Below are 17,261 nucleotides of genomic sequence, written 5' to 3'. Positions count from 1 at the left end.
TTACCATCATTACGAACTTAGTCGAATCCTTAAACCACCTCAAATAACATCAAAAACACGAATCACTCTCCAATCCAAACTTAATGAACTCCGAAATTTCCAAATTCTACAAACGATGCCGAATCATATCAAACCACGTCTGATTGACCTCAAATTTTGCACACACGTCATATTCAACATTACGGACCTTCTCTAACTTCCGGAATCGGAATCCGACCCTGATATCAAAAAGCCAACCCCCAAGTCAAACTTTCTAAAAATTTGACGTTCACAATTTCAAGTCTAAATTAGCTACCGACCTCAAATTTACAGTCCGGACACGCTCCTACGTGTAAAATCACCCAACGGAGCTAACCGAACTGACGAAAGTCCATTCTGGAGTCATCTTCACATCATTTCGACTACGGTCAAAATTCTAAGACTTAAGCTTCCGTTTTAGGGACTAAGTGTCCCAAAACACTTCGAAACCAAAACAAGACCTTCCCGGCAAGTCACATAAGCAGAAACAGATACGGGGAATGCAATAAATAGGGGATCGGGGCTAATACACTCAAAACGATCGGCCGGATCGTTACAATTCTATTAATTTCACAATATTGCTTATTAAGCAACACCATCATACAAATAACCTGCTTAGTAAGCAACACATATAATTAAACTGCATAACAAAAACTGTCAATAGACATGCAATTATGGACAACCATTTGCAATTGTTTAGATAAACGAAAGATTGTATCTGTATGATCAAAAAATCCCAAGACCTAATTTTATCAAGGACGTGTGTTTTTCCCTCTATTGAAACCCATTTGGGTTATGGGTCAAATCACATTAAGGGAGAAATGGATTTAGTGGGTATGACCCATTTAAGCTTATGTGGTATTTATTTTTAGATTTTTCTCATTAAATTTTATGCCATATTATATTTATAGTAGGGTTTGAGCCAAAATGACTTTTAAGTAATAATGATAAAGTTTAGTTACTTTTAAGTGACAAAAAATAGTTAAGTGACTTTAGAAAAATTAAAAGATAGTTGAATGACCATCAGTGAAATTAACCCCTTGATAAGAGAAGAAATTGGTGAAAATCCAATTTTATAAGATATTCTTTTAAAATAACAAGTATACCTATAAGTTACAATCATGATAAATATAATTTCACAAACTAAAAGTATATAACAGTAAAGTCATCAGACTAAATTCTGTAATAAAATTTTCATCAACTATCCCTATATTGCACATATATAAAATGAAAATAAATTAAAAATTCATCAACCCTATATTGCACATATATAAAATGAAAATAAATTAAAAATTCATCAACCCAACGTTGAATTCTTTGACTGTTGTTTTTATACATGCATCGTGCATGCCATGTCCTTGGACATTACTGAATTTTCCAGTTGCTTTTATATGGTTCTTATCTCAAAAGAATTGTATATCATTGACTCAAAATTTAAGGTTGTCCAACGGGACGGGCCGTCTCGTCCCGGTCCCATATCCCGTTCCGGACCAGCCCGACACAGTTAAATCTAAACAGGATGGGCCGATATTAAACGGTACACGGGATGGGACGCGATGCATATTTCGTCCTATTTATCCCGTCCTGTCCCGCGTGTTTTTTATTTTTTTTGAAATATAGGCGTTGGGCAACGGCCTCCATTGCAAATTTAGCCGTTCCCAACGGCCATAAACGGCTATAAACTGTCATATTTGCCCCCTCCCCCAAAACACCCCTACCCTCCCAAACTTTTAATATAACCCCTAAGTTTATTATATTATACTTTAGCCCTATTTTAAACTATAAATACCCCCATCCTTCTTCATTTTTTCCTACAAAAATCAACCATTCTCTCTCAAATCTCTTACATTCTATCTATATTATTCTCTCTCTAAATTTTCTTACAATCAAGTGATCAACTAAGTTTCAAGTATTTGGAAAAATTTCTGAAGCAACTTTCAAGCTTCAAATTAATTCGTTAAGTATTTGGAATAATTTTTTGGGCAATTTCTTCAAGTTTTAATATTTAATCACGGTGCCCTCGTTCCATCTCCTAATTTTAATATATAATTTTTGCGTATCATTTTAGTGCTTAATTTTTGTGTTTACTTTACGTGTTCTATTTTTGTATTTCATTTGTGTATTTAATTTTTGTGTTAATTTTTTTAATTTAATTTCGTATTTAAATTATGGCACCTAAAAATATCTTTGGCCTATTTAAAAAAAGTAGTAAAGGTGATAGTAGTAATCCTAATCCTAGTCCTAATCCTAATCCTTCTCCTAGAATTAGAAAACATATAGATGAAATGACTCATGTTGATAAAATTTTATTTTTCCAACCCCCGCATGTTATAATGTTTATTTCGGAGAATAACTAGTTCATGAAACTTTACAAAGACAATTTGGGAATGATATTTTTATTGAGGACGAAGAAAATGAGGATGAAGAAAATGAGAAAGAAGAATTTGAGGAAGAAGAATTAGATGAAACACCCACTAGTCCCGCAACACAAGCTCCAACTCAGAGTCAATCTCGGTCTGGAGCTATACCCCATGTACCCCCTGTAAGGGATAAGCCTAAGGGTGAACGTGCCAAAACATTACTTGTATGGAAATTTTTTAAACATGATAAAGTCAATCAACGTGCTATATGTGAAAAATGTAAGCAACGATTTGTACACAAGACTAGTGGTGGGACGGGGGGGTTTTGCCAGGCACTTACTTAAGGAGCACAATTCTTTACGGATTCAAGCTCAAATAAAAGCTGGAAAAATTACGGATCCTAGCACCAGTACTGGCACTACTAGTGGATCTGGCGGGTGTTCTAACTTTTTACAACGACAGCTTGACCCTGCTTCTAGTACTATTTTACGCCCTTATAACAAAGATAGAGATAGTGAGAACTTAGTAAAAATGGTGGTTGTCTGTGGCTTACCTTTTACTTTTTCTTCTCACCCTGATTTTGTGCATTATATACAAGAAACTTATAATCCTGCTTTTTAAGGTTTTCCAAAGACCATAGTTAGAAATGATATTTTTAAATTTCAAACCGAATATCTTCAGTATATTCGTTGTGTATTTTTTTACTTAGATTGTAAAGTGTCTATCACATCTGATATAGGTCGTAGTCCTAATGGTTGTGATTATTTAACTGTTACATGTCATTGGATTGATCATCACTGGAACATGCAAAAATGTATTATTTGTTATAATGATTCAAAACACACTGGAGCATATATTGCAACTGTTGTTCTACAAATAGTTTATTTTTATGGACTCATTGATAAAGTATTAACTATCACTTTAGATAATGCTTCTGCTAACACAACCACAACAACCAACTTAAGAACTAGACTTTGTCCAATTAATCCAGCAATTTATTTTCTGATGCTTGTAGTAAAGTACAACATGCTTGCGGCTATATTTTTTGTGCTAATAAAGCGAGTAGACTTCGTGAATTTGATCAACAATGCTCTAGTGCTAACCTTCCATATAGAAAAGTTCCAAAAGATGTTTGTACTAGGTGGAATTCTACTTACGAAATACTTAAAGGGTCTTATGATTATCGGGTGCCTATACAAAAGGTATTTAATATGGATAATGGAATCCTCGCTGATGAAATTGTTTATTCTGATTGGGATGAGATCAAAGAGCTTACTAAATTTTTAGAAAAATTTTATTATGCTACAAAATAATTTTTTGGTATATATTATCCTACTGTTACACAAATATTATGGTATATTTGTGGAATTTATGTTGTATTTGGTAAGTATAAAATAAATCCAACTTATGCACCTGCTATTAATAAAATGATTGTAAAATTTAAAAAGTATTTTTTCCCTATTCCCTAAGTTTATTTAATTTCTACTCTACTTAACTCATCTTTAGAATTAAGAGGTGCAAAGGTGTCACGACCCGAAATTCCCACCTTCGGGACCGTGATGGAGCCTAACATTTCACTTGCTAGGCAAGCCAATGTTAGAGGATTCTTTAGACCAATTTTTAGTCAATTTCAATAGTAGAATCAATTAAGCTAAATAGATGCTAAAACTGAAATGCGGAATAACATAAAGCCCATAATATTTGATACAATACGGATTTGGAGTCATAACTCACGAGCTTCTAAGATTTGCTACAAACAGAGTCTGAACGAAATACAACTGCTCTGAATGAAAAGAAATAGTAAAATAAGGAAACTAGAAAGGGACTCCAAGGTCTGCGGATGCCAGTAGATCTACCTGAGTCTCCGAGAAGCAAGTCCGGACTGTTGAGTCTCATGATCAGCTAGGGCCGGTATCAAAATCTGCACAAGAAGTGCAGAGTATAGTATGAGTACAACCGACCCCATGAACTCGTAAGTGTTGAGACTAACCTCGACGAAGTAGTGACGAGGCTATGACAAGACACCCACATAGTAAACCTGTGCAGATAATAGTATATGTATAAGAAAATAATAATAACAGCTAAACATGCACTATTGGGAGGGGGACATGCTAAAGGGGCACAATATATAAGAGATACAGCGGAAATGATAACCAGAACAGTCAACATGCTTTTAACCAGTGAAAACAACTAAACACAATGAAGAAAATTGCACGGCATCACCATTCGTATTTTTACTCTCAACCTCACAATGAAATAATAATACTGCACGGCATCACCCTTCGTACTTTTACTCTCAGCCTCACGATATAAATCAATAGATACGGCACGGCATCACCCTTTGTGGATTAACACTCATAATATGGCATGGCATCACCCTTCGTGTATTAACACTCACAATATGGCACGGCATTATCCTTCGTGCTTTAACACTTACAATATGGCACGGCATCACTCTTCATGCATTAACACTCACAATATGGCACGACATCACCCTCCGTGTATTAACACTCACAATATGGTACGATATCACCCTTCGAGCATTAACACTCATAATATGGCACGGCATCACCCTTGGTACATTAACACTCTCCCTTACCACATAACAATGAACAAGTAATAGCAGGGAGATAGAATCAACAAGAACAAGCGTTACTTCAACAATGGTTCCACAATACTAATCTCAACTTTGGAATCAATACTCAATTATCACGAAAGCCCGTAAACACGATAAGAATGATCAATTTATTAAGTAACTAGTCTAAGCATGGATAACAAGATCAAAGTAAGCAATAAACTACAAGTAACAAGTCCCCACCCGCATGCTTTAATCCGCCAACAATGCATAAGTACTCGTTACCTCACATATACGTTGTACCCAACATCTAAACATGTAGCAAACAGACAAACAAGTCCTAATCCCTCAAGTCAAGGTTAACCACGATACTTACCTCTCTTCAAAAGTCCACTCAAAGATCAATCACAACTTAGACTTTCAAACAAGCCTCCGAACCAATACAATCTAGGAAATAATCAACCAAATGATTCAAATTAAGCTTTAGGAACTACCCACGATTGCAAAAGATTTAATTTAGGTCATTATTGAAAAAGTCAACAAAAGTCAACTCTCGGGCTCGCTCAGTCCAAACCTGAAATTCGGACCAAAACCCGATTACCCATTCACCCTCGAGCTCGGTTATGTAATTTGTTTTGGAATCTGACCTAAATTTGAGTTCTAAATCCCTATTTTATAAAAATCCCTAATTCTACCCAAAACCCCCAATTTCCACCATGAAAACACAAGATTTTTGGTTGAAATTGATGTGTGGCTATAATTCCATAGTTTCGTACATTATATGCCTTGCATTTTACATGCTTTAATGATAAATTATACTTTATTTGAGCATAATAGAATTTATTTTATGTGTAGGTGAATTGGAGATGAAAGTAGAGCAAAAGGGATACTTAAACGTTGAAAGTGTGCTCAAGAACAGTGAAAAGGAGACACCTGGCGAGGCCAGCCAAAAGCGAGGTTGAACCAGGCTTTAGCCTGGCGAGGCCAACCAAAGGCCAGGCTGAACCAGGCTTTAGCCTGGCGAGGCCAGCCAAAATCCAGGCGTTAGGCTGGCGACCCCAGGCCTGAGGCCAGGTCCAATCCGAGTTTTGAAGACTTAATTCGTTTTCGGGTTTGACTAGGACTTGGCCTACACATTTAGGGTTTCTTATACACATATAAATAGACCTAAAAACACCACTTAGAGGGACTTTTGCAGCCAGAGGCAAGAAGAGCTGGTGGAATCACCTGTTGGAAGTTAGAATCATCAAAGTCTACAACTTTTCATCTTTACTCTGTATTTTAATTATGCAAAATATTTGGAATATTGTTACTATAAGTATGAGTAGCTAAATACATAATCTAGGGTTTTGATGGAACCTATTGAAGAATGATTTTCTTGTTACGTTAATATAGATTTGTCGTAGTATTTTCTCTATTTGTTCAACTATATTATTCTTGTGTTGATTGAAGGGCCCTCAATTAGGTATGCCTATTTAGTATGTATTACTCGGGAGAGAGTGCATATTTAGGTAGTTGTTGAACAACATCACTCCTAAACGTATATGAGGGATAAATACGGAGGTTTAAAGGTGGGTTTAGGGATAACAAAACTTTGATGCGATCTGAGAGAGCTGTACTTAATGCCAGCTAGCGTAATTCGGGAGAATATGCCTAGTAAATTGTGGTAATTACTCGGGAGAGAGTTACGATAGTTAGAGTGCTCATGGTCGATAGAGAAGATTTAGGCAAAAATTTGTAGAAAATATAGCGGAAAAGATTCCGACAATAGGGGAAATCACAACCTTAGAACATTCCAATTCTTGTTTACAACCCGTTCGTAGTTAGTTGTTAATTATTACATTTTCATTGCGTAATATTTAGTTAATAAAATCCAATCTGTTGCTTAAATATTTCTGAAGATTGATTGTGTGAATTTGTGCGAGTCTAGTAGCTGTGTTTGATAGGTTAATTCCCTGTGGGATTCGACTTCAGACTTATTAGCCGGAATATATTTGCAACGACCACTTAGTCATTTTTATAAGGCATAGTTGGGCGTGATCAAATTTTGGCGACATTGCCGGGGAGTTAATAGTGTTATTAATTGCAGCTAAAAGAAGTGCTAGAATTCTTAATGTGGTCAATTTTCTCCATTCTAAACCAAATACATTGAAATTTTAACGTTTGTAGTCTTGGGTGTTACAGGTGCATGCCTAAGAACTCCTCAAGAACTGGTGAATTGCTCGAAGCGTTATCAGATCCTGAGAAGGTTTTCAAGGCACTAAATCGTGCAAACAAGAAAAGCAAACAGCAACGAAACTCGACAAAACAAATTGAACCAAACATGGCTGAAGGAATAGAAAATCCAATCAACAACAGAAACAATGAGAATGAACCAAACATTTGGGGTGTGGTGCCTCTTGTACCAGAAACAACATTATATGATTGGGCATAACCCTCAACCGACAATCTGGTAACCGCAATTGCAGTCCCTGAGATATAAGCAGAATCATTCCAAATCATAAATAACATTCTACATTTGTTGCAGAAGAGGGACTGTTCTCAGGGTCACACATTTAAGATCCTCAGCAGCACCTGAAGAATTTCCTGTCAATATGTTTAACGTAAAGGCAACCTAACGTAACACCGGACGCAATAAAGCTTTTGTTGTTCCCATTCTCGCTGACAGGAGAAGCTCAGACTTGGCTTAATTCACTCCCCGTAAATTTCATCACTACTTGGGAGGAATTAGTCAAGCAATTTTTGAACAAATTCTACCCACCAAATAAAACTACCCAACAGATTGATGATATATTGAGCTACAGGCAGAGACCAACAGAATCACTACAAGAAACATGGGAGAGGTTCAAGGGCATGCTGGTTAAGTGTCCACATCATGGTATTCCAGATCAGATGTTGGGGCAGAGATTCTACATGGGACTGGCTGACAGCTTAAAGGCCAATGTTGATGCTTCAGCATGTGGAGCATTTCTGAGTAAAACGTTCGCAGAATGCAAGATCCTACTTGATAAGATGGCACAAAACTCAGGATGGATGACAAGAGCCTCCATGATCACTCAGGTAGTTCACTCAGTGGCTTTGGACCCAAACAACTCCATAGCCGAGAATGTGGCCACTCTAATGACACAAATGAGTATCCTCACCAAAAAGATTGATGAATCAGGCCAGAACCAGCAGGTTCACGTAGTTGACACAACTAATGGGGGCTTGTGTACACCATGCATTAACCAACCATATGTTTGCTCGTGGAGTGCGGAAGGTGACAACCAGCAATATCATGAAGATATGAATTATGTAGCCAACTATGGGGGACAGAGGTAAGGTGGTCAGAATTGGGGTCAACATAATCAACAATATAGACCAGTGCAACAGCAGTACAATAACAACAACAATCTTGGAGTTATGCGACCACTGGGTCAAGTTGCGCCTTACCAAAGGCAACATGGCTACATCCAGCAAAATCAGTAGCTGACTTATAAACAACCTCAACAACAACAGATTATGAGACCAGATGATGGGTTTACTAAACATGAGGGAATGCTGGACAACAAAAACAGAATGCTGCAACAATTGATTGGGTCCACGGGAAAAATGCAACAGAGGGTAAACTCGCATGAATCAGCGATAAAGGGTATTGAGATTCAATTAGGACAGATTTTTATGCCCCTAAACAATCATCCCCAAGGGACGTTACCTGCAGATACATAAGTCAATCTAAAAGAATATGGCCCGAAATAGCTTATGGCTGTTAGTCTACAAAATGGTAGAGACCTAGATCAAGAGTAAGAGATGGCTCGCGAAAGCCGACCTACTGAAACACTTGTGCATGTACCCATCGAGAGAAATGACTCAACGGGGTTAACAGAGGTGACGGTACAACATGCGCCAGCTGAAACAAGCAAAGAAAAAGAAGTCACGAAGGAAACTAAGTCAGAGCAAGAAAAGGCAGTAGAAGCAGTGCCAGAGCGGGTTTAAAATCAAATCACAGGAAAGAAGTGGCCTCCAGCACCCTACCCCTAAAGATTGGCCAAATATCAAAAAGATGAGCAATATAAGAAATTCTCGGAGATGTTGAAGCAAATTTAGGTAAACATTCCATTGATTGACGCCTTAAAGGAAATGCCTGGTTATGCAAAAATGATGAAGGACTTGATGTCTCGTAAGTTTGACTTTCAAGACTTGGCCACGGTTACACTGACTCAGACATGTAGTGATGTTGTGACAAGACCCATAGCTGAGAAGTTATCTGATCTAGGGAGTTTCACAATCCCATGCACAATAGGCAACTATGCGTTTGCTAAGGCACTTTGTGATTTGGGGGCAAGCATAAACTTGATGCCATTGACTATCTACAAAAGGTTAGGCATTGGAAGAGCTAGACCCACGTCTATGTTATTACAGCTGGCTGACCGGACAGTGAAGAGGCCCTCTGGTATCCTTGATGATGCATTAGTACAGGTGGGGAAGTTTGTTTTCCCAGCATATTTTGTCATTTTAGACTGCCGAGTTGACGAGGATATTCCCATAATTTTGGGAAGGCCATTCTTGGCCACTGGGAGAGCCCTAATTGATTATGAAACTAGAGAGCTAAAGATGAGACTGAACGATGAAGAGATAACATTTAATGTGCAGAAATCTATGTGGCGACCCAGTGAGTTTGCTAACTGCTCTTTGATAGAAGCTGTGGATATGATCTTGGAGGAGGAAGATGAGACTTTGAATGCAAAAGACCCTCTAGTAGCATGCCTCATGAACTTAGAAGAAATGAATGGTGAAAACTTGGCAGAGTGGGTTTTGGCCCTTGAAGGGTGAGGGTACTGGAAAAGAGAGCTCGAATTCGAACCCTTACACTTAGAAAAAAGAAAAACACCTCCAGCTAAGCCGTCAATTGAAGAGCCACCACAGTTGGAACTAAAACCGTTACCTTCTCACCTCAGGTATGCTTTCTTGGGACCTAAATACACTTTACCTGTTATTATCTCATCCAGTTTGTAAGATGTGCATGCAGAACAACTTTTACAGGTGTTAATGGAATGCAAGACTGCAATTGGCTGGACCATTGCAGATATTAGGGGGATCAGCCCGACATTTTGTATGCATAAGATTCTACTGGAAGATGGGCGCACAAACCTTCCAGAGAACATCAAAGAAAGCTAAACCCTAACATTAAAGAAGTAGTGAAGAAAGAAGTGATCAAGTGGTTAGATGTGGGAATCATCTTCCCAATATCTGACAGTAACTAGGTTAGCCAAGTTCAGTGTATGCCAAAGAAGGGTGGAATGACTGTAGTGCCCAATGAGAATAATGAGTTGATCTCGACTCGTACAATTACAGGTTGACGAATTTGTATGGATTATAGAAAACTGAACACAGCCACCCGGAAAGACCATTTTCCTTTACCATTCATTAACCAAATATTGGGTAGACTAGCAGGGAAGTCTCACTTCTCTCTATCCCTGAGTATAGAGAGAAGACATCATTCACTTGTCTGTATTGCATCTTTGCCTTTCAGAGAATGCCGTTTGGCTTATGCAATGCACCGGCTACCTTTTAGAGGTGTATGTTAGCCATTTTCACTGATATGGTTGAAGATATTATGGAAGTCTTTATGGATGATTTTTCTGTGGTGGGGGATTCGTTCGAAGACTGTCTGCACAATTTAAGAAGAGTGTTGAAAATGTGTGTAGAGACAAATTTAGTGTTGAACTGGGTGAAGTGCCATTTTAAGTTACAAGAAGGTATAGTTCTGGGGCATCGAGTGTCCAGTAAGGGTATTGTGGTTGACCATGCTAAGGTTAAGGTGATTGAGAAGTTGTCACCGCCTACTTCAGTTAAGGAAGTAAGAAGTTTTCTCGGGCACGCCGGGTTATACAGGCGATTTATAAAGGATTTCTCTAAAATTGCTAACCCCTTATGTAAACTCCTTGAAAAGGATCATTCTCTTGTGTTTTCTGATGACTGCACGTTAGCATTTGAGGAGATAAAGAGGAGACTGGTGACTGCACCAATCATCATTGCACCCAACTGAAAGCAACCATTTGAGCTCATGTGTGATGCGAGTGACTATGATATAGGAGCAGTCCTGGGGCAGCGGAAGGACAAACTGGTGCACCCAATTTACTATGCAAGCAGAACGCTAAGCGGTGCACAACTCAATTATACCGTGACTGAGAAAGAGATGTTGGCTGTGGTGTTTGCATTCGACAAATTCAGGTCTTATTTGATTGGTTCAAAAGTGATTGTTTATACTGACCATGCAGCACTTAGGTACCTGATAGCAAAGAAGGAGTCAAAGCCACGCTTGATCCGTTGGGTTCTTTTGATACAAGAATTTGATTTGGATATCCGCGATAGAAAAGGGGCAGAGAACCAAGTGGCAGACCATCTTTCAAGGTTGGAGCGAGCTGAAAAGAAAGTCGAGGTAGAAGATATAACTGAGACATTCCCAGATGAACAATTGCTAGCAGTGACATTGGAGGAAGCGCCATGGTATGCAGGCATTGCAAACTACCTGGCAAGCGGTATTGTCCCCTATGATCTTTCCTCTGTTCAAAAGAAAAAGTTCTTTCGTGACAGTCACAAGTATTATTGGGATGAGCCTTACCTGTTTAGGATTTGTGTTGATAACATGATCCGGAGATGCATCCCCGAGATAGACCAATCTTCTGTTTTGCAGGCTTGTCATGCATCACCATATGGTGGCCTCTTTGGGGGAGTAAGGACCGCCGCGAAAGTGCTGGAATCAGGCTTCTACTGGCCAACAGTGTTCAAAGATGCACACTTATGGGTGAAAGGTTGTGACGAATGCCAACGAACTGGGAATATTTCCCCCTGACATGAGTTGCCTATGAACCCAATTCAAGAGGTAGAAGTGTTTGACGTGTGGTGAATCGATTTCATGGGGCCTTTCGTCAACTCATATAGCAACAAATACATACTCGTAGCTGTGGACTACGTGTCAAAATGGGTGAAGACTGCAGCGCTCACGACAAATGATGCTAAGGGGGTAATTGGCGTTTTAAGAAAGAACATATTCACCCGATTTGGCACTCCAAGGGTGATAATCAGTGACGGAGGCACTCACTTCTGCAATCGAGCCTTCACAAAGCTGTTAGAAAAGTATGGTGTACGTCACAAAGTTGCCACCCCATATCATCCACAAACGAGTGGGCAAGTAGAAGTGTCGAACAGAGAGATAAAGAGTGTTTTGACAAAGACTGTGAATGCTATAAGAACGGATTGGGCAAGAAAGTTAGATGATGCACTCTGGGCCTATCGTACCGCTTTCAAAACTCCAATTGGTATGGCGCCATATAAATTGGTATTTGGGAAGGCATGTCACCTACCAGTGGAGTTGGAGCATAGAGCTTTATGGGCACTGCAACAATTGAATCTTGATATAGAAGCTGCGGGCACAAGTAGAGTCACAGAGCTGTACGAGCTTGATGAATTTCGTTACCACGCTTTTGAGAGCACAAGATTATACAAGGAGGGAATAAAAATAATGCACGATAAAAATATTCTTGAGCAGAGTTTTAAACCTTGAGATAAGGTATTGCTATACAACTCAAGGTTGAGGTTATTCCCCGGTAAGTTAAAGTCACGATGGTCGGGACCATTTAGTGTGGTGGAGATTTACCCCACCAGAGCTATAGAGATTGCTGCATCAAATGACTCTCGCACGTTTAGAGTCAATGGGCACAGGTTAAAACATTATTTGGGCATAGAAGATGCAAAAGTAGTGTTAGTGACTCATTTGCTCGAGCCACCAAGTTTAAGCGAGCTTTAAGTGCAATTATCTGTGTCGTGCCGCGACATTAAATCAGGCGCTCGTTGGGAGGCAACCCAATTCGTTTTTGTTTTGTTTTGTTTTTAGGTACTAACAAGTTTGCAGGCGAGTTTGGCAAGTCGACAGGATTTCAGCATCACCTGACGTACACCAGGAGCTGGGGCAGGCGACGCCAGGATAAAGCCGGCCAAAGCTGGCATTTGGGCTGGCGAAGCCTGGCTAACGCCAGGTTTTGCTTGGCCTTAGGCTTTTGATGCCTGGCTAACGCCAGGTTCTGCTTGGCCTTAGGCTGGCGACGCCTGGATAACGCCAGGTTTTGCTGGGCCTTAGGCTGGCTACACCAGGTACTGGGCCAGGTGACGCCTGGTAAGTTATTTCGACCCAGTTTAAGTTATTTTAGTCGAACCTCCTCACATTACACGCCCTAAACACTGAACGCAATACAAACAACCCTAAGCTCACTTAAACCAAACACACATCAAACTTTAGAAAAGAAATTCACAAGCACACACATCTTCTCATCAGCGTTGCTCTCAACCAAACACACTGCATGAATTACCCTCACCCACAAACACTCAACAGCACATTGCCTTAGTGGTCTCCCTCATCCCCATTGAAGTCAAGATTAGACTTGCTATTCTTTCACACTCATCAGAAATTCTTAGGCAGCTCCCTCCTCTCAAAAGCTTCAAAGGTATGATTTGATCTCTTTCCTTTGTAATTTCGAGCGGGGTACAGGTATACAATTACACACAAAAATTGGTGGTTGTTATTCATTGTAGTATTGAGTTGGTGTGCCCCAACCCCATGAAACCCCATATGAATGGTGCTGCGATTGTGGAAACATGTGGTAGTACGGAACCCCCAAACCGATTTGGGAGGATGAGGCAATCCCTCATTTCCATAAGAACTCCCATGGAACTAATGCATGTTAAGTGTTTGATATAATGCCTCAATGGCATTCCTTGTCCCCATTGGAGCCCGAGTCTCCGAGATTAATAGACTAGTGTTATGAAGTCATACACCACGATAAAATCTTAAGTGTGGGGTGGCTCGCAGGTAGCCCATGTATTGTTATTTGATTCTAATATTAAGAAAATACGAGGTGAAGTCTGAGTAACCTCGAAAAGTCGGGAAAAATTATGTGTGTAGTGTGTAATGCAGTTTTATTTGATTACTGCTTATTTGTGTAGGAACAACGATGCCTCCCAGAAAAGACACAGGCAAAGCCAAGGCTACTTCCACTACGCTGACTAAAGTAAAGGCTACCTCAGCACCTCCCCCAAAGAAGAGAAAAGGGGGGGGGGGGAGAAACTACCTCCAATCTAAGTGGAGTACAAGCTGTGGCAGCTATAGCAGCCATGCGTCAACAACCACAAGGCCAACGAGAGTTTGGCATCAACAGCATACCACCGCATACTAAGGATTGGTGCAGGCGTTGTAGGCCTAAACATGTACACCCGGAAGCAGCTATCAATGAACGTAGCTTGAAAACAAAGTATCAGGCAATTTGGAGGGGCATTCAGGATATGGGGTTGAGCTATGTATTCAAGAACACAGGGAACATTAATCTCAACTTAGTCCGGGAATTCTATGTAGGGTTTGATCCGTAGAGTACTGAATAGCTGGTGTCGATTCGTGGACGATTGATAGATTTTTCACCCACGGCCATATGTAACTTTTTAGGTGCTCCGGATGTTCCTGTAGAGCCATTGGACCACTTCATTCGCCGGCCTACATATAGAGAGTTGAGATACATGCTTTGTGGTGCCGATTCTACGGCATCATGGGTCATGGATAAGATAACTAATCGGCACAAGAGGTTTCCCAAGAAGAAGATGAGGGCGGAGGCTCAAGTGTGGCTTAAACTGATAAATGCACGGCTCCTACCGTGCAATCATGACACACTCATTAGCCGTGAGAGGACCTGTGTACTCTACTTCCTCATGACGGGTCAAAGGGTAAATGTGGGTCATCTGATCTGCTACCAGATGTCTGTAGTCAGAACGAGTAAAAAGATCGATCGAATGCCATTTGCCAATTTTCTAACTCAGTACTAAAGACACGAGGAGGTTGAGGAGGAGCCAGAGTTTGACCACACCATCGATCAACCCCTACGACAAACGGACATCACTAGCCTCCGGCTGAAAGAAGAGACTGCCATGACATCGTTGACAAGTACCGAGCACAACGCTCGGGATGATAGTTTTATGGCCCATCTCTATGGGATGATGGATTTGCAGCTAAGGATAGGAGGTCGACATGCCACATCTGAGGAGAGGACTGAATTGGAGCACCGGTACCCGCTCAATGCTCATGCTCAGCAGCTGGTTGGGTTAGGAGATGGATACAGACTCCCCGATGATGAGGATATCAACACACCAGAGCAGTCTGAGGCTGATCCAGAGCAGTCAGATGGTGAGGGAGATGATTATGATGAGGGGGATGAACATGATGAGGAGTGGAGAGCGTCAGAGGATGAAGGCGTTGCTTGATCAGGGAGTTTCTTTACACCCTACTCATTTTTTCGTGTTTTGTCATTTTGTGCATGCACTGAGGACAATGTATGAGCTATGTGTGGGGTGGGGACTTGTACATAGTTAATTTTAGTTATTTAGTGTTAATTGTTTTAGTATGTGTTTTAGTAGTTTAGTAATTGATTTGGCTATGTGTTTTAGTTATTTAGTGTCGTTAAAAAAAAATAGAAATATTAGACTCATCCCGACGATGGATCTCCCAGACAGTTTTCTTAAGGGAAGTAAGTCAAAAGAAAATACCAAAATAATTTTTTTTGTGTAGGTAGTGTAGTAATTCCCCCTTGGTTTTTCTTTGGGCCGAGGTTCTTTTCTAGAGGCTTTTAGCTGAACCAGGTGTAGTTAGTTTTAATTTTTAGGAGTAGGAACCACGAAGCTATGCATTTAATTATAGCAATATCTCTTAGCTTTGTTATGCCTTGAGAATTGTTAGTACTATAGTTGTGACGCTTAGGCTCGGTTTTTGACTCTCGCATAAGTACCTTAAATCGTAGATTCCTAATTTTGCTTAACTGCTTTGACTGGAGTGTCGCGATGAAACCAATCCTGAGTGAGTTATGTTCCATGTGTGAGTGAGTTTTGTATGTATTTTGTGCATTGCATTTGATGTCTAGAACTTGCCCTGTGTGTGTGCAAAGCGAAATAGTAGTCTTGTTCAGTCTAAGAAGTGATATAGGCATTTTTTTTGTTAAGCCAGATATAAATAGTTTACCCACCTAAAAGTTATGTAACGTAGTTAACTCCTTTGAGCTTGTAATCCTGTTTCTTTGGCAACCACACTACAAGCCTTACCCAATTGTTTGAATTAACCATCTATTTGAACCTTTTCACCTCTAATGAGCACTTGAATTGTTATGAACTTTGTGAAAGTTAAAGTCTGGGGTGGTTGGTTTGGTTTTTGCGTGGAACTAATGAAATAAGGAGAAAGGTGAACTGTTTTGAAAAAAAGTAAGAGCCGCTTGAATTGAAAAAGAAAGAAAGAAAAAAAAAATAGTTGTATTGCTGGGAAAAAGAATATTCTTTGATAAGTGGCGACTCTTAATGTAATTATGCTTAAAGAAATATGGGGTAATATAAATTGAAGTGAATGTGGAATGTTTGGTTTGGCATAAGTATGGGATGTGTATCAAAGTATATGTATTGAAGTGCTTAAGGGAGGTGTAGTCACTCATATCCAAATGTATCCTACCCGACCCGCAGCCTAGATTACAACCAATGAAAGTCCTACTTGATCTTAGACTAGATGAACTCGATTAGTAGAGTATTACACTACGGGCAAGCCTATGGTGCATCATTTATGGCATATGAATGTTATTTATGAGAGCGAGTGAATTTTGTCTATCTTGAGTTCCTATGTTCTTAAAATTCATTGTGTGTGGAACTAAGCTCTTTGATTGAGTGAGGGAACATGATTCATAAAGGAAAGGTAATGTTGTTGACATCCATGTTAGAGTAAGTAAGTGAATTGTGAATAAGGCACGGTATTTGTGAGTCAAATTTTGAGGCGAGGATGTCACACTTGTGTGCTTAAACTATTTTTAAAAAACAATTCTTGGTGTAATGAGTTAAGAGAATTGCTTAAAAAGGTCGTATCTACAAGTGTAGTTTGATTGCTCGAGGACGAGCAATGTTTAAGTGTGGGGTATTGATGTGTGTCTATAATTTCATAGTTTCGTACATTATGTGCCTTGCGTTTTACATGCTTTAATGATAAATTACACTTTATTTGCGCATAATGGAATCTATTTTATGTGTAGGTGAATTAGAGATGAAAGTAGAGCAAAAGGGATACTTAAACGTTGAAAGTGTGCTCGAGAACAGTGAAAAGGAGAGATCTGGTGAGGCCAGCCAAAGGCCAGGCTGAACCAGGCTTTAGCCTGGCGAGGCCAGCCAAACTCCAGCCGTTAGGCTGGCGACGCCAGGCCTGAGGCCAGGTCCAATCCGAGTTTTGAAGACTTAATTCATTTCCGGGTTTGACTAGGACT

General features: G+C 39.8%; 2 protein-coding genes across 2 annotated transcripts; both read left to right on the top strand.

Moving 5' to 3' along the window:
- The first annotated feature begins 10,534 nt into the window (after nt 1-10,534).
- On the top strand, nt 10,535-10,981 carry LOC138892761 (uncharacterized mitochondrial protein AtMg00860-like). The gene has a single exon (XM_070176497.1). The coding sequence runs from the start codon at nt 10,535-10,537 to the stop codon at nt 10,979-10,981; it is 447 nt and encodes a 148-aa protein (XP_070032598.1).
- Nucleotides 10,982-10,999: 18 nt separating this feature from the next.
- LOC138892760 (uncharacterized) lies at nt 11,000-11,788 on the top strand. Its single transcript, XM_070176496.1, has 2 exons — nt 11,000-11,096; nt 11,214-11,788. The coding sequence occupies exons 1-2, from the start codon at nt 11,000-11,002 to the stop codon at nt 11,786-11,788; spliced, it is 672 nt and encodes a 223-aa protein (XP_070032597.1).
- Nucleotides 11,789-17,261: the final 5,473 nt, after the last annotated feature.

Source organism: Nicotiana tomentosiformis, chromosome 5 (genome assembly GCF_000390325.3).
Source record: "Nicotiana tomentosiformis chromosome 5, ASM39032v3, whole genome shotgun sequence".
Taxonomy (NCBI): Eukaryota; Viridiplantae; Streptophyta; class Magnoliopsida; order Solanales; family Solanaceae; genus Nicotiana; species Nicotiana tomentosiformis.
The sequence above is the reverse complement of the archived record's forward strand: the minus strand, read 5'-3'. Positions and strand labels throughout refer to the sequence as shown.